The sequence below is a fragment of the Gobio gobio genome (assembly GCF_949357685.1).
Source record: "Gobio gobio genome assembly, chromosome: 13".
Lineage (NCBI taxonomy): Eukaryota > Metazoa > Chordata > Actinopteri > Cypriniformes > Gobionidae > Gobio > Gobio gobio.
The window spans coordinates 53,015,868-53,037,274 of NC_137106.1; the positions used below are offsets into that span (position 1 = coordinate 53,015,868).

The 21,407-nt window shown below is 45.1% G+C and overlaps 1 protein-coding gene across 1 annotated transcript in view; it reads left to right on the forward strand.

Annotated features, from left to right (window-relative positions):
* Nucleotides 1–5,465: 5,465 nt before the first annotated feature.
* Nucleotides 5,466–21,407, forward strand: part of LOC307136453 (gamma-aminobutyric acid receptor subunit rho-1) — a gene marked incomplete at both ends in the record, with an annotated part of 29,478 nt that continues 13,536 nt past the window's right edge. Inside the window, 4 exons of the mRNA XM_079833479.1 lie at nucleotides 5,466–5,581; nucleotides 14,548–14,598; nucleotides 15,031–15,137; nucleotides 15,484–15,551. Coding sequence (XP_079689605.1) covers nucleotides 5,466–5,581; nucleotides 14,548–14,598; nucleotides 15,031–15,137; nucleotides 15,484–15,551 — 342 coding nt within the window. The remainder of the gene's footprint in view (nucleotides 5,582–14,547; nucleotides 14,599–15,030; nucleotides 15,138–15,483; nucleotides 15,552–21,407) is intronic.

Below are 21,407 nucleotides of genomic sequence, written 5' to 3' on the forward strand. Positions count from 1 at the left end.
TCATTAAAACGAGCCGTCCGAACGAACCGATTGACTGAAATTATTCGGATTGTCCGGCACTGAAGACGTGATCGACTCTCCCAAATCTCTGCTTCATGCGCATGCGCACAATGATAAGACATCTGGTATGGAGACAATTCCATGACACATGGAAAAGGAAAGTAGCATATTGAGCAAAAGCAACAATAAAGAATTGCAAAATTAAAGATACATTATAAATAAAATATTAATAAAATAGGGCTTGTTTCAGTCGAATGTGAGCTCTGTCAGGAGCACTTTGCTTGGGATGAGTGTTTAATTCCTTGTGTGTGTGTGTGTGTGTGTGTGTGTGTGTGTGTGTGTGTGTGTGTGTGTGTGTGTGTGTGTGTGTGTGTGTGTGTGTGTGTGTGTGTGTGTGTGTGTGTGTGTGTGAGAGAGAGAATTTATGTTTGAAGGGAGTCAGTCAAGTCTGTGTTTACGCTATTAAAGGTGCAATACGTAAGATTAGTGGAGTAAAATATCTAAAACCAACTAGAATAGTATTATATATTTATTAATTATATATATTTACATATACATAATAATTATACACAGTACACACATATACATAATACATATTAATTAATCTTTCCCCAGCACTAGAATTGATGTCTATCCATGACTTCCCCTTGTACTCATTATCCTTATATATATATATATATATATATATATATATATATATATATATATATATATATATATATATATATATATATATATATATATATAAGGATAATGAGTACAAGGGGAAGTCATGGATAGACATCAATTCTAGTATAAATAATATACTTGTCCTTAATATATATTATTTTAATTAAAAAAAGAGGTTTAATATTTAGAGACGAAAAATTATAGAATTGTCAAATATTGATAAAACCATTGATAAATGTATCGAATCTGAATTTTTAGTTGCAGGGGGACATCACAATATTTGGGAAAATTTAGAGTTTTTCAAGGTTAATTCACCCAGGATGTTCATTACCAATAAGATAAAAGCTAGTAATAAACTGAATTTTGATAAGAGATATAAAAAAAATTGATATCATAAAAGATAGGAGGACTAAAGGCAATATATTTTGATATCATGAATGTGGTTCTCTCTTATCAAGAATGAGAATTCACTTTGGTTGGCAATTCCATCCAGTGTTTTCAAAAAAAGTGGAGCTATAAAGTTTTGATTTTGAGATTTCTAAAGTATTGAAATGATCACAAGTCCTCTTGTATGGGAAGATCTTCCTTCTGGAATAACTGTTGTATATTATCTCAGAGTAAATGGCTGTTTTTGGAGGAGTTGTGGCACAGAGGGATTTGGTCAGTGCTGCATACACTGAAAATTAAAAAAATTAACCTTTTAAGGTACAAGTGGCCGTCACTGGGGTGGGACCCTTAAGGGTCAGGGGTCGGCAAGTTCGGTCCAAGAGAGTTGATGAGAGTTTAGCGCCAATACCCTACTAAACCACCACAGTATAAACTCATGGCTCCCAGCATGCATTGCAGCATTAAGTATGTCCCCATTGTTGAGATTCATATGCTGACTCTTGATATCTGTGTGCGTCTAAACTTTTTTCCCCCCTAGAATGTGTTTAAAAATCAGAATTCAGAACGTCTGATCTGTGGCAAGAAAGTATTGTTGGTGAATATTATTTATTAATATTTTTAGTCAGTGATGAGTTTAGTCAAACATTTGTCTTCATGAAAAGTTTTGTTTATGGCTTCTTTTGATTTGAACAGATTATGTGTTTTGTTAAAGTGACAAAAACCACAAACTCACATAAAAAGTCAAGAGTTAAACTGGCCAACTAAATGAACAATGATCTCCATAATGGTGACACAAACATCTAAACCTCTGTTAATTCTCAATAAGAGCTTCTATAGATGTCTTTCAGGGCTGGAGCCAAACTCTGCAGGACAGCGGCTCTCTAGAACCAAACTTCTGCTCTAAGTGAGGAAAACTATGGCGTAATTGTGTACCTTTAAAGGTACAGGTATACGTTTTGTTCCCCAAGGAACAACATTGTATCTCCACTGTACCTTTTTTTATAGTGATTAAAAGTTATAGTGATTTCTGCACCAAATTTAACTTTAATTGTGAGAAAAAAGATTATATGAAAGTAATGCCAGATAACTGTGTTCCTTGACCAATGACCAAAGGCCCTAACCATGTCTTGAACATTGGGCGGGACCCATTTTTATTTTATTTTATAAAGCATAAAGATAGAGCGGCATTTACTACACAGAGCTGTAGTTCACTGACAAGCTGAGACATATCGCATTAATTATCACGGACGTATCGCCTGCTCTGTGTAGTAAATGCCGCTCCATCTGAAAGCAGGTGATGGCGATTTACTACTAATCAAGGAACCGGCTTTACTGACGAGATGCGCCTAACAATGTCATGCGATATATCGCCCAGCCCTACATAAAGAAACAGAACAGTGAGCGAAATTGTAGGTCTAATTCTAGTAAAATAATCATTTTGGGGCTATTATTAAGAATGTAGACTTTGTTATGAATTGTCTATTTCTTAGTAAAATATTCACAAATTCACAAAAGTAAAGTTTTGAAAACTGCATCCCAGTTTAATATATTGAAAAAGAGCTAGCCCTATGAACGAACCACTTTCGGTGCTATAAAGCACCTCAGCCAAAGAACCGGTGAAGAACTGCTGAAGAACCACTGAAGCACCAAGATTTGGTGCTATACAGCACTCAAAGTGGTTCCCCTGTGATTACGAGCCAAAGAACCACTTTTGGTGCTATATGACCTCATGAGCTCAAGGCTAGATTATTGTAATGCTCTACTGGGTGGTTGCCCTGCTCGCTTAATAAACAAACTCCAGCTGGTCCAAAACACAGCAGCTCGAGTTCTTACTAGAACCAGGAAGTATGACCAATGACATATTAGCCCAGTTCTGTCAACACTGCACTGGCTGCCTATTAAACATCGCATACATTTTAAAATCTTGCTTATTACTTACAAAGCACTAAATGGTTTAGCTCCCCAATACTTGAGCGAGCTCTTAACATATTATCCTCCATCACGTCTACTGCGGTCTCAAAATTCTGGCCAGTTGATCATACCGAGAATATCCAAATCAACTGCAGGCGGTCGATCCTTTTCCTATTTAGCACCTAAACTCTGGAACAGTCTTCCTAACATTGTTCGGGAAGCAGACACACTCTGTCAGTTTAAATCTAGACTAAAAACACATCTCTTTACTGTGGCATACACATAAAACACTTTTTCAATGAAATGATTGTTAGGCTGCATTAACTAGGTCAGCCGGAACCGGGAACACTTCCCATAACACCTGATGTACTCGTTACATCATCAGAAGAATGGCATCTACGCTAATGTTAGTCTCTCTGTTTTATCCCGAGGTTTACTGCAGTCAGCCGGATCCGGGCCGTATCCAGTTCAGATGGTGGACCTGCGCCCAGAGAAGACCAACACAGGACCCCGAAGTGTCTGAGAGACCGTGTCCATTAGACTCCCCCTGCAACTGCCTCATCGACACGCCATCCTCAATAAACTCGTCTCCGGCGTGATGACTCCGATCGTTCCAATATTCCAATCTATTATGACCTGTAAAGTTGCCAGAATAATAATCATACGCTGTTTGTTAATTGGCCAGAGGAGAACTGCCCCCCCGACTGAGCCTGGTTTCTCCAAAGGTTTATTTTCCTCCATTCTGCTCCTGATGGGGTTTTGGTTTCCTTGCCACTGTTGCCTCTGGCTTGGCGTGCTCAGTTGGGGACACTAAATTTCCAACTAAATTACTGATCTAAAGCCCACACTGTCACTGTATCATAATTGAAATGAGCTGATGACATCACCGTTTTCTCCGGAGCAGCTGTACAGCCGAATCAAATTCTGTTGCATTATTTTCCCGTTTAACCCTGTGAAGCTGCTTTGAAACAATCTGCATTTTAAAGCAGCACTAGGTAGGTTTTGCTCTCGGCTCCCCCTACAGTTGGGAAACAGTATTGTCCTCTACTACTGTCGTAAACTCTGTCATTCTACATCAGCGGATGCATCGCACGTGCATTTGTTGACATGACAGCTATAATAGCCCTGAACACTGCAGGAGTTCACATGTCTATGGAGTTCACATGCGTGTTCTGCTTGCGTCGCGTGTGAAATGTCTTCATCCCAGGTACAGTGGCACATGTTTCAGCATGTCATATGAATATCATTTCATGGGGTTTATTTTTTTTCAAACGCCAAATGATCGCGATGCTCACCCTAACCCTAACAAGCTAGCGTCATTATAGTAGCCTAGTCTATTGGTTCCCGTTTTACAGAATCTATATGATACTTCAATTCAATGTTTGAGTGGTAATAACCATACATCGTCAATATTATAATATCAAGCTACTATAGATGAATCTGCAAATGTGAAAAATAGATTTGCATTATAGCTTGAGGCAAGACAAATAAACAAATATCACAGACATGTTAGGTATCCTAAATTATGATTTTGTACGTCTTATGTATTTACTTGTAAGAATGAAGCTCCTCCTCCTTCAGCTCACGCCAACCAGCAAACGCTGGCCCAATGTTGATCCTCCTGCCTTTAGTCCCATCACTTTCTCCTTTCCTCTTTTTGCTTTCCTCCGACAAAACCTTTGCTTTCTTATTTTTCTGTGCTGCTTCGGCCATGACTATAACATTCGGCAAACAAACGATGGTTGGGCTCGCACGTCCGAATTTAAGGAAGTGGTGGTGGAAGTGACGAATATGCCGTAAAGCAGTCGAATTTTGTAGTTCTTTTTGTTCTCGGGTTACTACCCGAAACCCGAAGTTTAAAAGTAAAAATGATACAGAGCCCGTCAGGCTATGGCAGACGTGTCATTCAACCTATTGTAGGCTATTATTTGTTAAACCCCCTACAATGTTTATATATGTAATTTGAATTGCTGTGTTGTTTTATTGTTGTTGTTCTTTTTTTCACGTAAGTTAGCCTGTTATGTTAATGTTTGAATGCAAAAAAAGAAGAAAAAAGTCAAGCAAAAATGCACAAACTAAATCCATAAAATGGCTCCATGATGGGAACCTCAGGAAGGCTCTGACGGAAGCCTTTACGGTTTTATAACAGAACTTTAGGGAAGCAGGGCTTTAGGGTCAGCCGGGTGTTGTTTAGATGCAGATGCACAAGGACTGTCTGCGCAGCCTCTTCACGACTGACCCCGCCAGAGAAATGCAGAGCACACTATCATTAGGAGAATTGGTTTGGGGCGGCGCACAGCAAGCAGAGCGCATCCGCCACTGCAGGGATCAAATCTGTGCCATCTGACGCTCAAGGATTTATGGGTTTAGTCAAAATTGCTTTTCCCAGCGTGGAGATTAAGCTGTGTGTGATGCTGGAGCCCTGAAGAGCCGATGTCCGCAGGTGGAGCGCTGAGGCTGGCTGGGCTTGAGGAGCGCTGGGAATGTGAGCGCTGAATATGTGCAGCATGCAGCTGGATACTGTGCTCGTGTTCATCTGCGTCTGTCTGCTGGGCGCCGCCGGGAGATCGGCACACAAACGAGGTCACAAACTGGAGACCTACAAGCAAAGCAGGTAATAATCCTGTTGAGAATCGGGCACGGAAATGCACTCTGGGGGCTTGCTTACCAAAAACGCTTCCCATCATGAAGCATAACGCAGAACATGCTTTTATTGAAATGCAACTTTCTCATGAAGTGCTTATGTGTATGCTTTTATCCAGGATTATATCAGTGTCTTTCACCCTTGTGTATCCAGAAGGCGCTAGAAATAATCAGTAATCAGACAGCATATGGCAGTTTCTTATCATCGATCATCGTCTAGTTCAGTGGCTGTAAACTCGTTTTAACTCGGCCTGATGGAGAAGCAGATTTCCTCGCCGCCTCGGGCAGCTTCCTTTAAATCACCCTCATCTCAGTCGAACGCGTCTCGTTTTACACACACAGGTGCAAAACATGGGGTTTTCAGAGCGATGCCATAGTGCAGGGGTTTTCAAACTGGGGTCCGGAGACCGCCAGGGGTTTTGGGGATTTCAGCCTGGATTTGGACGACCCAAATGTAAAAGCTTCCCATACACACACACAGTGTCTCTAAACACACAATACTGGTGTCATTTTACAGGAAACCCTTTGAAGTTTCATAAACCACTGCTAAAAGTGATAAACATGTGAGTATATGTTGTCTGAGCTGTAATAACCTCCGCAAAAAAGAGGCGCTTTTTGATTTTTTTGGTTATAAATTCAGTTTTGAAAGGGGGAAATTACATAAAAAAGGTCATATTCCTCCATTCATATCAATTTCAATGAATCTTGCATACATGATCCAGACAAAAAAGTCTTTTCTCCAGTATTTTCTGTAATCTAGTGTTTACAGCCCAAACTGTCTGCAGGGTGCTAGAGCTCACAGGGCCTGAGTTACACACTTTCAACAATCAATTTATAACCAAGAAAATAAAAAAGCACCTCTTTTTTGGGGGGTTATTACAGCTCAGACAACATATACTCACATGTTTATCACTTTTAGCAGTGCTTTATGAAACTTCAAAGGGTTTCCTGTAAAATGACACCAGTATTGTGTGTTTAGAGACACTGTGTGTGTGTGTGTGTGAAGCTTTTACATTTGGGTCGGACAAATCCAGGCGGAAACGGTCCCTGAGTAATTTAGTGTAAATAAGTTCAAACAAATGCCAAAGAGATGCATGTCTTCAGAAAGTAGAGACTCTAAGCTTTCAAATGACCACATATCAGAGCTCCTCCACAGACATTTAACATTGAAAGTATATCCTTGTACAGGGTCTGCAGAGTTTAAGAGGCTAAGCGGTCCCCAGAACATTTCAGAGAATAAAAAGACAAAGCAAAAATGGATAAAGTCTACCTGACATTCTAACTGTTTCATTTCTAAACGTTTCTCTCCTTTCTTGCCGTATACCAACAATTACAGAATTGTGTATGTTTGTTTTGAATCTTTCTAGTGAGTTTTTCTCACTATATTTCTCACTATATGTAAGCTGCTGTTTATTGTAAAAGTTTAGGTTTATACATCCAACATTAAGTGTAGCCACTATCAGGTTGGAAACAATGTTGTATTTATAATGTCACACTTACTATTCATCTAACAGTTTAAATGCTGTTTTTCATACATAAAAATATGTACACTCTCAGAAAAAAAAGTACAGTGGAGGTACAATGTTGTTCAAACAAAACGTATACCTGTACGCTGTACCTTTAAAGGTACACAATTGGTCCTTAGGGTCCAATTACACCATAGTTTTCCTCACTTAGAGCAGAAGTTCGGTCCTAGAGAGCCGCTGTCCTGCAGAGTTTGGCTCCAGCCCTGAAAGACATCTATAGAAGCTCTTATTGAGAATTAACAGAGCTTTAGATGTTGATTATTTAGTTTTAGTTTCGCCATTATGGAGATCAGTGTTTCCTTTAGTTGGCCAGTTTGACTCTTGGCTTTTTATGTGAGTTTGTGGTTTTTGTCACGTTAACAACATACATAATCTGTTAAAATCAAAAGAAGCCATAAACAAAAATTATCATGAAGAAAAATGTTTGACTAAACTCATCGCTGACTAAAAATATTAATAAATAATATTCACCAACAATACTTTCTTGCCACAGATCAGACATTCTGAATTCTGATTTTTAAACACATTCTAGGGGGAAAAGTTTAGACACACACAGATATCGAGAATCAGCATATGAATCTCAACAATGGTGACATACAGTACTTAATGCTGCAATGCATGCTGGGAGCCATGAGTTTATACTGTGGTGGTTTAGTAGGGTTGGAGCTAAACTCTCATCAGCTCTCTAGGACTGAACTTGCCGACCCCTGACTTAGAGCTACAGAAATGTTCCCTTAAGGGTCCCACCCCAGTGACGGCCACTTGTACCTTAAAAGAAAAAACTTTTTTTTTTTTTGAGAGTGTACTATTTATCTAACAGTTTAAATGTTTTTTCATACATAAAAATATATAGATGGATTTTAGGAAAGGGGGTCCCACATAAAAGATTCATCATATTTGGGGGTCCTTGGCATCAAAAAGTTTGAAAACCCCTGCCATGGTTGAAGCATTTTGGCTCCACAAAGAACCTGTCAGTGTTCCTAAAAGAACCATTTTTCTTAATGTGAAGAACATTGTAAAGAACTTTTTGTGAAACGAAACAGGTTCAGTGGGTTCTACATAGAACTCTAGTGTTCTTGACTCAGTTTATGCCAAAAAGATTCTAAATAAGGAGAAATGTCTTACATAAGAGAGAAGGGGATGGTAGTCAGGCTGATCTGGGCATCTGGTGTTGGCAGCTGGGAGACTCAGAGAGGGGGCATCATCTCAGTTAAACGTAGGCCGAGTGATTATGACCCCAGATACAACCTGGAAGGGAAGAGAACAGGGGATGGTAAAGATGGTTGAATGGATAGATGGAGGGGAAGGGAAGGTTTGAGAGAACGAGACAAACCGTACTGTAAGGGGCGGCCCGATATAAGACGGTTTTGAGAAGTCAGGTGATTGTTTGAGGCGTGGCCCCACTCCCGAACCTCCATTTAATGGACATTTTTGCACTGCGAAAAAAAAAAACTTGTTTCCCTGCACATTCTAAAATCAGATACATCTACTGGAGAAGCAAAATGACTGAAGATATTACTTGTTTACTGAAAAATTTATTAATTCATTCATCGGTTTGTGCTTAAAACAACAAATATCTGCCAACGTATTCAGAAAAAACAACTTAATTCAAAGGGAAAACAAGATTATTTTCCTGACCCCATTGGCAGATATGTTTAGATATTTGTACTGGAAAACAAGACAAAAAATACTGAGGAAGAACATAATTTTTTTTAGTGTGGAAACCGCAATGCCAGTATTATTTTACACCCTTATTTTTAGGAAGAGCGTGACCTTGCACCGTTTGAAGCAGGAACAGATGATGGCAGATCAGTGTTGTGTTGTGGCAGTGGAGGAGACGCTGCTGGTTTGTTCTGGGGAACAGAGAGGATTTCTGCTGAGCGGATTATTAACCAGCTGCTGCAGCTCTCTCTCTCTCTCTCTCTCTCTCTCTCTCATCCAGTAACATCACGTCAAACATCACGGCTCGCTTCTGCTGCTCTGTTCTTCAGCTGTCATTTGTACATGATGATGCACTTGATTTAAGCTGAAAAACAAAGATGCTTCAAAAACAGCTCAGATGCATGTGATGCATATGAGGAAATGATGCTGTAAAACTTAAGATGGAATTGACTGAAAAAGCACAAATGTTTGCCATCACAAACGTACAATAATGAAGTGCAATGGCCCTCAAACATCCCTGAGCTTGTTTGTTATATACAGTGGTTGGACTAATACACAAATCAAGTACTTCAGTAAAAGAACAGCCGTTCCGTTTGGTTAGCCGGGTCCTACCAGACTCTCGTACACGTCATTTGTTCAGAGAGTCTGGCCACACTCCATTGACAAGAGTTAACTTCCTTGAAGGCGGGTCTCATTGCCAAAATTCACCTGTGGCAACGTTTTTGCAAACCCCAAAATACGTACCAATATGTACAAATCACTGCAGTTTCCAACAGAAATGAACACTAGAGGCAGTAAAACAGCAAGCACTTTTTATAGTTTTTTTTTACCGTAGTCCATGATTTGTAAACGAATACATTTTGGAGTTTGCGTCACTTAACCAGCTCCATATGTTCGGCTTTTCTGACTTACCAAGCTTGCTTGGTAGCTCAGCTGGTACAGATTTGTCCTCGCAATGCGGAGAGCTCGGGTACCAATCCGTGAAAGACGAGTCGCGATAAAAGAGCTCAAAGACAAGTTCAAAACACAAGCTAAAATGGTTACAATTGTATTTTTTGTCACATTTGCTTTTGTTAACACTATCGGGTAGGTTTAGGGTTTAGTGTAGGTGTACGTTAAAAAACAAATGTAACAAAACGTCACATTCACGCTTATCTGTTCCGGAAAAAAACAAGCTTTTAGAGCCACCCAGTGGACATTTCACTTTGAAACTGCAGTGATATGTACGTATTGGTACGTATTTTTGGGTTTGCAAATACGCTGCCACAGGTACGTTTTTCCAATACATGATCCAGACAAAACTCTTTTTCCCAGTGTTTTCTGTAATCTAGTGGAAATAGCCCAAACTGTCTGCAGGGTGCTAGAGCTCACACAGCCTGAGTTACACACTTTCAACAATGAATTAATAACCAAAAAATCAAAAAGCGCTTCTTTTTTGTTGGGTTATTACAGCTCAGACAACATATACTCACATGTTTATCACTTTTAGCAGTGGTTTATGAAACTTCAAAGGGTTTCCTATAAAATGACACCAGTATTGTGTATTTAGAGACACTGTATGTAGCCTGGTCTTACCAGAGAGAGTCTCCAGAGAGTCTGGCCACTCGATCTCCATTGACAAGCGTTCACTTTCTCGAAGGCGGGAACTCTGTTGAAGTTTAAAACTATTGGATCTGCCATAACCAATCGCTAACGTTTGGTCATGACGTATGTCTTCTCAAACTAGCGCACAATGTTCGCTGATTGGCCCGGTTAAAATTTGATCTGAGAAAACCAGAGAATATACCGCAGTCCCAGACGGAGTACTGAAGGAAAATTAAAATTTAGCGGAAGTACGTAGGAGGGCAGAGCCAGGCTTCCACTTGCTACGGCTCAATTCGCTTTTTCACTGTGTTGTACGACTCGGTTCGGCACGGCTTGGCTCGCTTTGGTTTTCCACTGCAGTTTAAAGTGGGTGGGATTATAGAATGATCGTTGTAATTGTGCCGCCTCGACTTCTCGGCATGTGGATGTTTTTAACTGCAAGACGAATAAGTTTGTTTCAAAGGAGGCTGATGGCAGCAAAACAAAATACTGCTAAAAAACAACCCTCGTACAACAAAGCGCAGATGATGACATCACTTGTTTTTCTCGATGGTGCACAAGAGTAAGCTAATCTTGTATTTAGCAATGTGTTGAGGGTCTCAATCGCTATATCACTGTCACAAAGGCATATGGTAGTGACGGTAGTGACGATTCTCTCTGAACAGTGATCTGCAGTGTTTACACGCCACTTCTTAGTATCAGTACGGCATGCTTGGAACCTCAACCGAGGTGGTACTATTTAAGCAAACCGTACTGAGCCGTACCGAACCACACCATTCTTTGGAAAAGTGCCATAAGAGCCCCCCCACCACCACAAAACTTGCCCGAAGTCTTCCCCAAATAAGACGGATCTGAGGCTTTGGGAAATAGGTCCTAACACCAGCTAGAGTGGGAAAAGGGTACAGAATCCAGTTTGTCAAGGTTTCAACGGAGTGTTGGCTACTATGGTGGGCCCAGAGCAAGCTTGAGTAATGAAACAAGAAGTGCAATCTCTCTTGACGAAGAAGAACATAGAAAATATTTCTCCTCCAGCGAGAGAAGGGTGCAGGTTTTACAGACGATATTCCATAGATCTAAAGAAAAATGGGGGGGCCCAATATAGATCTGCGTCAGTTAAACCATACTCTGAGGAGATACTGGTCCTCGGATCTGATTTGACTCACGATAAGAAGAATCATCAACATCTTGATGATTCTTCTTATCGTGAGTCAAATCAGATCCGAGGACTGGACTCTAAAGAACGCATACTTTCACACAGGAAGTTCCTGGGGTTCGCTTTTAGGGGCAAAGTGTACCAGTATCGGGTTCTTCCTTTCAGCCTAGCATTATCCCTCCCACCCATTTACAAAGAGCATGGATGCTGACTCCTCTGCAACTCCAGGGTATCTGTGTACTGAATTATATTGACAACTGGCTTATTCTAGCACAGTCTCAGGAGTTTGAGGTTCGGCATTGAGATGTCGTCCTCGCCCATATAAAGCGATTGGGGTTGAGACTAAACTCCAAGAAAAGTATGCTATCCCCAGTTCAGAGGACTTTTCTGTGAGTAGTTTGTGACTTGGTTACGATGCTCGTATTGAGTAAATTTTGGCTGGAGTGTTATTGCAAGACAGTAATCCTTTACAATCTGGGGAGCGATCATGTAGGGTTGCTCGATTCGGGGTCTGTGGAGAGGGCATCATCTCTTGTGGCACATCAATTTCCTGGAGATAATAGCTGTATTTCTAGATCTGAAATACTTCCGCCCAGTCCTCAGGGGCTATCATGTTCTTGTTCAAACAGAAAATACGTTGGCAGCTTCCTATATAAATCATCAGGGGGGGTCTTTGGTTGTGCCCACTATGCAGACTGGCACCTCAGATCCTCCTGTGGTTCCAGGGCAAACTGCTTCCCCTTTAGAGCAGTTTAAAACCCTGGGCACCTCAATGTGGGGCAGACATCCTGTCGAGGCAGGGGCTGAGGCCCAGAGAGTGGAGACTTCCAACAAGACGGTAAAGTTAATTTGGAGAAAGCTTGGCCAGGCAGAAGTAGATCTGTTTGTGTTACAAGAGGCGACTCACTGTATGCTCTGTTTTTCCCTCATGCATCCAACTCTTCTTGGACTGGATGCCATGGTTCAGACATGTACGCTTTCCCCCCAATTGCTCTGTTCCCGGGAGTACTAGAGAGAGTTTGCCAGAACAGCATCAGTCAACTCCTAGTAGCCCCAGTCTGACCGGCCAGAGAGTGGTTCTCAGACTTCATAGCCCTCCTGAAAGCTCTCCTTGGGAGATTCCCGTAAGAAGGGACCTTCTGTCACAAGCTGAGGGCACAATATATCACCCCGGCCAGAGATGTGGAAATTGTGGGTCTGGCCCCTGAGGGGGATCAGCTCCTGAATGCTGGTCTCTCTTTACTGAGATAAAGAAACGTTACACCCTAAAGTGGAGAGTCTTTATATTATGTTAACTGCCCAACTGGCTTCTGTGCTGGAGTTCCTTCAGGATCATTTCTCTGTGGGTCTATGCCCCTAAACGCTTAAGGTCTACATGACGGCCATAGCTACCTTGTATGCACCGGTAGGCGATGGGTCCAGTTGATAACTCGTTTCCTTCATGGCACTTTGAGGATGAGGCCTGTGGTTTGTGTGAGAGTTCTGGCCTTGTACTTGGCTGTGGTTTTAGAGGGGCTGCTTCTGTACTATCGACTGTGGGCAAATTCCAATCGTAAGTGAGTATCCTGATGCCCTACTCACTCCGAAGGGCAGATGACCAAAAATTTATAAAATTACTTCCTTGAAGTGACCATTGCATTTTTCTAATGAACCTGTGGAAGGGCCCTTCGGGATTCAGTTGTTTACTTTCATTTGGAAATGCTTCTACAAATGTCATCCCTTTCCCGAAGTGCCCTTCAAGGGTGAAAAAACACCATTTGTCTCTGAGAAATTTCTCTCTTTGAAGATAGCGTTCTTGTTGGCTATCACTTCTCTTAAGAGGGTAGGAGATTTGCAGGTTCTGTCAGTTGTCTCTTCATGTTTAGAGTTTGCTCTGGGTAGGGCAAAGGTTATTCTTCACCCTAGACTGGGCTATATGCCTACGGTACCATCGTACCTAACTGCATGTTCTACGATTCTGCAGGTCTTCCATCCTCCTCTTTTAGTGTCAGCGGACCAAGAGAGGCTTGAGATTTATGTTCAGAGAACCAGTTTGACTAGCTATGGGAATGCTTCAGGTACCCCAAGAAGGGGTCCCCAGCTTCAAAGCAGACCATTAGTAAACAAATTGTGGAAGTGATTTCTGTTGCCTATGAGGCACAAAACATGTCCTCGCCTATGTTGGTAAGAGCCCATTCTACCAGGAGTATGTCCACTTTGAAAGCTTTATTGTCAGGAGTCTCCCTCCAAGAAGTGATGCTGCGGGCTGCACACATTTATAAGATTTTAAAGTCTGGACCTGCCTTGTATTCTTGGCTTTCGAGTGCTCTTGTTCTCAGCTTGTGCCTAGACAGTTTCACACCAGGACAGGCACTTGTCAGTATGGCGCAGTTGGCATTTCATTCCCCATAGTGTCATCTTTGGACACAGTGCAAGTTCCCTCAAAAGGAACGTCTCAGATTACGCCTGTAGAAGGGAATGAGAAACTGCGTCTCTTTACCATACTTTCTGCATACCTGCTGTGAGTGGCTTGCTTCAGCCAATCAGAAGCTGACACTGCTTTGTTCCGGGTATCCCTTATAGTTTCAGCGGTGTATGGGTGATGCAGAAATTATTATAATTATGATTGCACATGCTTCAGACGCAGTCAGGCGTTCCCCACAGCCTCATCTTTGGACGCAGTGTATCATTCCCTTCTCAGGGAACAATGGTTACTGTCCTAACCGGAGACAATTTCTTCAGTTCAAAATAACAAGGAACAACATGTTTTTATGAAATGTAGTAAAGGTAAAGGAGTAAAGGTAAAAGTTTCCCAAAATACCCTAACCCTAAAATACAGACGCTGGCAAATGTAGCCACTTAAGTACTGTAACAAAGTAAAAATACTTTGTTACTGTCTTCCAAATATTTTTTAAATGAGACCAATGCGAGTGCAGTGCTCTCAATTTCATTTAACAATTTGACCATGTTGTTTACATCCACGCTGCTGAATCACTGCAGATTCTGTTGACATTTCATTCTTTTCCCTCACAGATTACGGAGAGAAACAACACGAGTGGAGGGAGGAAGCCACAAGCCTGGCAGGTGCATTACGATTCAATACAGATTTTTATAGTGATCTTACAGTGTTTGTTAGTATTTCTGTTTGAAAGACTTCTTGCGTTACGCTATATATTTCAAAATCTTTACGTTGTACATTGGGATGAGAAATGCATTTTATCTCTGGAACTTCTAAGATCATAATCTATCATTGCCATAAGTGTAGGCCTATATTTACTTTTCTGTTAGATGTGGCAACAACACTAACAAAAATATGCTCTGAGAACATTACAAAAAGGTTATTTCTGAATGTTCTCTGAACACTGTTTTTTTCTTGGTTATGGGAACGTTATGGGAATATTATTTTGAAAAATATTCATCTGGGATGTTGCTTTTGAAGCATTCATTTAGTTCCTCATCCACATAGAGCTTCAGCTCACAGCTTTGTCTAATAATTTTACTTTATCATCATTTTAGCCCGATCTTCAGAAGAAGTCCAGACATGACAAAGTCTCCTATGACCAAATCAGAGCAGCTGTTGAGGATAGATGACCATGATTTTACAATGAGACCAGCGTTTGGAGGTGAGCATGAGCTGCTTATGATATATCTGCACACAAACACTGTTACACGTGGCTTTGGCTTGTCATGTGTAGAATATTCTAGCTGTAGGGAAAAGGAAAACAGAGCCGGCGGGTGTCCAGATGTGAGACGGTCTGACGGTCGGCAGCACTGTGATCGCTCGTGACCCACTTGCATTTGAGCGCCTGTGTCACTGAGCTAAAATAGGCCACAAACACTGCAGCGATAAATCCCGTCTGCTCACAGAAACACATCACTGTGGGCACTGTGGACATATTTTCTAAGACATCCTTTCATTTTAATTTATGAAAACGATACTGTGATAAGTGACAGTTTTCTCGTCGACAGGACCTCCGATTCCAGTAGGTGTGGATGTTCAGGTTGAAAGTCTCGACACCATCTCTGAGGTTGACATGGTGAGTGTTAATTAAGAGCACATCATTATTGATATTATTATTATTATTATTATCATTACACAAATATACTTCTTGAGTTTAAGTACAGATCAGAGTTATTATAGAGATAATAAACAAAAGTGGTGTCCGGAGGGAATATTTGTTTGATGTTCAATTGAACCATCAACATATGAGGAAATTATTTATTTTAAATATGAGGGAAGAACAAAACTAAACTTGGTTAAGGTATACTATTTATATAAGAGGGGGGGGGGGGTGTTCCCTCTTGGTAGATATCGCGTTCAGGGTGGAGTCCCCCTCAGTAGAAATCGCGTTCAGGGTGGAGTCCCCCTCGGTAGAAATCACGTTCGGGGTGGAGTCCCTCTCAGTAGAAATCGCGTTCAGGGTGGAGTCCCCCTCGGTAGAAATCACGTTCGGGGTGGAGTCCCTCTCAGTAGAAATCACGTTCAGGGCGGAGTCCCTCTCAGTAGAAATCACGTTCGGGGCGGAGTCCCTCTCAGTAGAAATCACGTTCAGGGCGGAGTCCCTCTCAGAAGAAATCACGTTCAGGGTGGAGTCCCTCTCAGTAGAAATCACGTTTGCGGTGGAGTCCCTCTCAGTAGAAATCTCGTTCGGGGTGGAGTTCCTCTCAGTAGAAATCACGTTCGGGGTGGAGTCCCTCTCAGTAGAAATCACGTTCAGGGCGGAGTCCCTCTCAGTAGAAATCACGTTCGGGGTGGAGTCCCTCTCAGTAGAAATCGCGTTCGGGGTGGAGTCCTTCTCAGTAGAAATCGCGTTCGGGGTGGAGTCCCTCTAAGTAGAAATCGCGTTCAGGGCGGAGTCCCTCTCAGTAGAAATCGCGTTCGGGGTGGAGTCCCTCTCAGTAGAAATCACGTTCGGGGTGGAGTCCCTCTCAGTAGAAATCACGTTTGGGGTGGAGTCCCTCTCAGTAGAAATCACGTTTGGGGTGGAGTCCCTCTCAGTAGAAATCGCGTTCGGGGCGGAGTCCCTCTCAGTAGAAATCACGTTCGGGGTGGAGTCCCTCTCAGTAGAAATCACGTTCGGGGTGGAGTCCCTCTCAGTAGAAATCACGTTCAGGGTGGAGTCCCTCTCAGTAGAAATCACGTTCGGGGCGGAGTCCCTCTCAGTAGAAATCGCGTTCAGGGTGGAGTACATCTCAGTAGAAATCACGTTCGGGGTGGAGTCCCTCTCAGTAGAAATCACCTTCGAGGTGGAGTCCGTCTCAGTAGAAATCACGTTCGGGGTGGAGTCCCTCTCAGTAGAAATCACGTTCGGGGTGGAGTCCCTCTCAGTAGAAATCACGTTCAGGACGGAGTCCCTCTCAGTAGAAATCACGTTCAGGGTGGAGTCCCTCTCAGTAGAAATCACGTTCGGGGCGGAGTCCCTCTCAGTAGAAATCACGTTCAGGGCGGAGTCCCTCTCAGAAGAAATCACGTTCAGGGTGGAGTCCCTCTCAGTAGAAATCAAGTTTGGGGCGGAGTCCCTCTCAGTAGAAATCACGTTCAGGGTGGAGTCCCTCTCAGTAGAAATCACGTTCGGGGTGGAGTCCCTCTCAGTAGAAATCACGTTCGGGGTGGAGTCCCTCTCAGTAGAAATCACGTTCGGGGTGGAGTCCCTCTCAGTAGAAATCACGTTTGGGGTGGAGTCCCTCTCGGTAGAAATTGCGTTCGGGGCGGAGTCCCTCTCAGTAGAAATCACGTTTATGGTGGAGTCCCGCTCGGTAGAAATCACGTTCGGGTTGGAGTCCCTCTCAGTAGAAATCACGTTCAGGGTGGAGTCCCTCTCAGTAGAAATCACGTTTGCGGTGGAGTCCCTCTCTGTAGAAATCTCGTTCAGGGTGGAGTCCCTCTCAGTAGAAATCGCGTTCGGGGTGGAGTCCCTCTCAGTAGAAATCACGTTTGCGGTGGAATCCCTCTCAGTAGAAATCACGTTCGGGGTGGAGTCCCTCTCAGTAGAAATCACGTTCGGGGTGGAGTCCCTCTCAGTAGAAATCACGTTTGGGGTGGAGTCCCTCTCAGTAGAAATCACGTTCGGGGTGGAGTCCCTCTCAGTAGAAATCACGTTCGGGGTGGAGTCCCTCTCAGTAGAAATCACGTTTGGGGTGGAGTCCCTCTCAGTAGAAATCACGTTCGGGGTGGAGTCCCTCTCAGTAGAATTCACGTTTGGGGTGGAGTCCCTCTCAGTAGAAATCACGTTTGGGGTGGAGTCCCTCTCGGTAGAAATCACGTTTGGGGTGGAGTCCCTCTCGGTAGAAATCACGTTCGGGGTGGAGTCCCTCTCGGTAGAAATCACGTTTGGGGTGGAGTCCCTCTCGGTAGAAATCACGTTCGGGGTGGAGTCCCTCTCGGTAGAAATCACGTTTGGGGTGGAGTCCCTCTCGGTAGAAATCACGTTCGGGGTGGAGTCCCTCTGTATGTTATTGTTAAACATTAAAATCCATCATCTTCCGCTTATCCGGGGCCGGGTCGCAGGGGCAACAGTCTAAGCAGATACGCCCAGACTTCCCTCTCTCTAGCCACTTCCTCCAGCTCTTCCGGGGGAACCCCGAGGCATAATCCCTCCAGCGTGTCCTAGGTCTTCCCCGGGGCCTCCTCCCGGTTGGACGTGCCTGGAACACCTCCCTGGAAGGCGCCCAGGAGGCATCCGGAACAGATGCCCGAGCCACCTCAGCTGACCCCTCTCGATGTGGAGGAGCAGCGGCTCTACTCCGAGTTCCTCCCGAGTGACTGAGCTTCTCACCCTATCTCTAAGGGAGCGCCCAGCCACCCTGCGGAGAAAACTCATTTCGGCCGCCTGTATCCGGGATCTTGTCCTTTCGGTCATGACCCACAGCTCATGACCATAGGTGAGAGTAGGAACGTAGATTGACCGGTAAATCGAGAGCTTTGCCTTGCAGCTCAGCTCCTTCTTCACCACGACAGACCGGTACATCGACCACATTACTGCAGAAGCTGCACCGATCCGTCTGTCAATCTCCCGTTCCATCCTTACCTCACTCGTGAACAAGACCCCAAGATACCTGAACTCCACCACCTGAGGCAGGAACTCTCCACCAACCTGAAGTGGGCAAGCCACCCTTTTCCGACTGAGAACCATGGCCTCGGACTTGGAGGTGCTGATTCTCATCCCAGCCGCTTCACACTCGGCCACAAACCGTCCCAGTGCACGCTGAAGGTCCTGGCTCGAGGAGGCCAACACGACAACATCATCCGCAAAAAGCAGTGACGAAATCGCGTGGTCCCCAAACCGGACACTCTCCGGCCCTTGGCTGCGCCTAGAAATTCTGTCCATAAAAATTATGAACAGAACCGGTGACAAAGGGCAGCCCTGCCGGAGTCCAACATGCACCGGGAACAAGTCTGACTTACTGCCGGCAATGCGGACCAAACTCCTGCTCTGGTCGTACAGGGACCGGACAGCCCTAAGCGGGGGCCGCCGACCCCATACTCCCCCAGCACCCTCCACAGGACGCCACGAGGAACACAGTCGAATGCCTTCTCCAAATCCACAAAACACATGTGGACTGGTTGGGCAAACTCCCATGAACCCCCCAGCACCCTGGAAAGGGTATAGAGCTGGTCCAGTGTTCCACGACCGGGACGAAAACCACACTGTTCCTCCTGAATCCGAGGTTCTACTATCGGCCGAATTCTCCTCTCCAGTACCCTGGCATAGACTTTCCCGTGGAGGCTGAGAAGTGTGATCCCCCTATAGTTGGAACACACTCTCCGGTCCCCCTCTTTGAAAAGAGGGACCACCACCCCGGTCTGCCAGTCCAGAGGTATTGTCCCCGACCGCCACGCGATGTTGCAGAGGCGGGTCAGCCAAGACAGCCCCACAACATCCAGAGACTTGAGGTACTCAGGGCGGATCTCATCCACCCCCGGTGCCTTGCCACCGAGGAGCTTTTTAACCACCTCGATGACTTCAGCCCGGGTGATGGACGAGTCCACCTCTGAGTCCCCAGCCTCTGCTTCCTCAACGGAAGACATGTCGGTGGGATTGAGGAGATCCTCGAAGTATTCCTTCCACCGCCCGACGATATCCCCAGTTGAGGTCAACAGCCGCCCATCTCCACTGTAAACAGTGTTGGTAGGGCACTGCTTCCCCCTCCTGAGGCGTCGAACGGTTTGCCAGAATCTCTTCGAGGCCGACCGATAGTCTTTCTCCATGGCCTCACCAAACTCCTCCCAGGCCCGATTTTTTGCCTCCACGACTACCCGGGCTGCAGTCCGTTTGGCCTGCCGGTACCGGTCAGCTGCCTCCGGAGTCCCACAAGCCAGCCAGGCCCGATAGGACTCCTTCTTCAGCTTGACGGCATCCCTTACTTCCGGTGTCCACCATCGGGTTCGGGGATTGCCGCCTCGACAGGCACCGGAGACCTTACGGCCACAGCTCCGAGCGGCCGCTTTGACAATGGAGGTGGAGAACATGGTCCACTCTGACTCAATATCTCCAGACTCCCTCGGGATCCGGTCGAAGTTCTGCCGGAGGTGGGAGTTGAAGATCTCTCTGACAGGGGGCTCGGCAAAACGTTCCCAACAGACCCTCACAGTACGTTTGGGTCTGCCGGGTCTGTCCAGCTTCCTTCCCCGCCATCGGATCCAACTCACCACTAGGTGGTGATCAGTTGACAGCTCCGCCCCTCTCTTCACCCGAGTGTCCAAGACATATGGCCGAAGGTCTGATGACACGACCACAAAGTCGATTATCGACCTCCGGCCTAGGGTGTCCTGGTGCCACGTGCTCTGATGGACACCCTTATGCTTGAACATGGTGTTTGTTATGGAAAAGCTGTGGCTAGCACAGAAATCCAATAACTGAACACCGCTCGGGTTCAGATCAGGGGGGCCGTTCCTCCCAATCACGCCCCTCCAGGTGTCACTGTCATTGCCCACGTGGGCGTTGAAGTCCCCCAGTAGAACGACGGAGTCTCCAGTCGGAGCACTTTCCAGCACCCCTTCCAGAGACTCCAAGAGGGCCGGGTACTCCGCACTGCCATTTGGGCCGTAGGCACACACAACAGTAAGAGACCTATCCCCGAGCCGAAGCCGCAGGGAAACGACCCTCTCGTTCACCGGGGTGAACTCCAACACATGGCGGCAGAGCTGGGGGGCTATAAGCAAACCCACTCCAGCCCTCCGCCTCTCACCATGGGCAACTCCAGAGTGGTAGAGAGTCCAGCCAAGTCCAAGTGTGGTTCCAGAGCCCAAGCTGTGCGTGGAGGTGAGCCCGACTATCTCTAGTCGGTACCTCTCGACCTCCCGCACAAGCTCAGGCTCCTTCCCCGCCAACGAGGTGACATTCCACGTCCCTAAAGCCAGATTCCGTGTCCAGAGATCGGGTCGTCGGGGGCCTCGCCCTCGACTGCCGCCCGATCCACTATGCACCGGCCCCTTACGCTCCCTCCTGCAGGCGGTGAGCCCACAGGAGGGCGGCCCCACGTCACTCCTTCGGGCTGAGCCCGGCCGGACCCCATGGGGGGAGGCCCCGCCACCAGGCGCTCGCATACGAGCCCCAGGCCTGGCTCCAGGGTGGGGCCCCGGCTGCGCTATGCCGGGCGACGTCACGGTCCTTGATGTGTTTGTGAGCATAAGGGTTTGTGAACTGTTCTTGGTCTGGCCCGTCACCCAGGACCTGTTTGCCTTGGGAGACCCTACCAGGGGCATATAGCCCCAGACAACATAGCTCGCAGGATCATTCGGGTACTCAAACCTCTCCACCACGATAAGGTGACAGTTCAAGGAGAGGAACATTAAAATCAGTATATTAATAATTAAATGTAACTCTGATGTCAGTAATCATTTTGCTTTGTGTCGTGTATATCGTCGTACAAGATCGTCCCTCACCTCACTT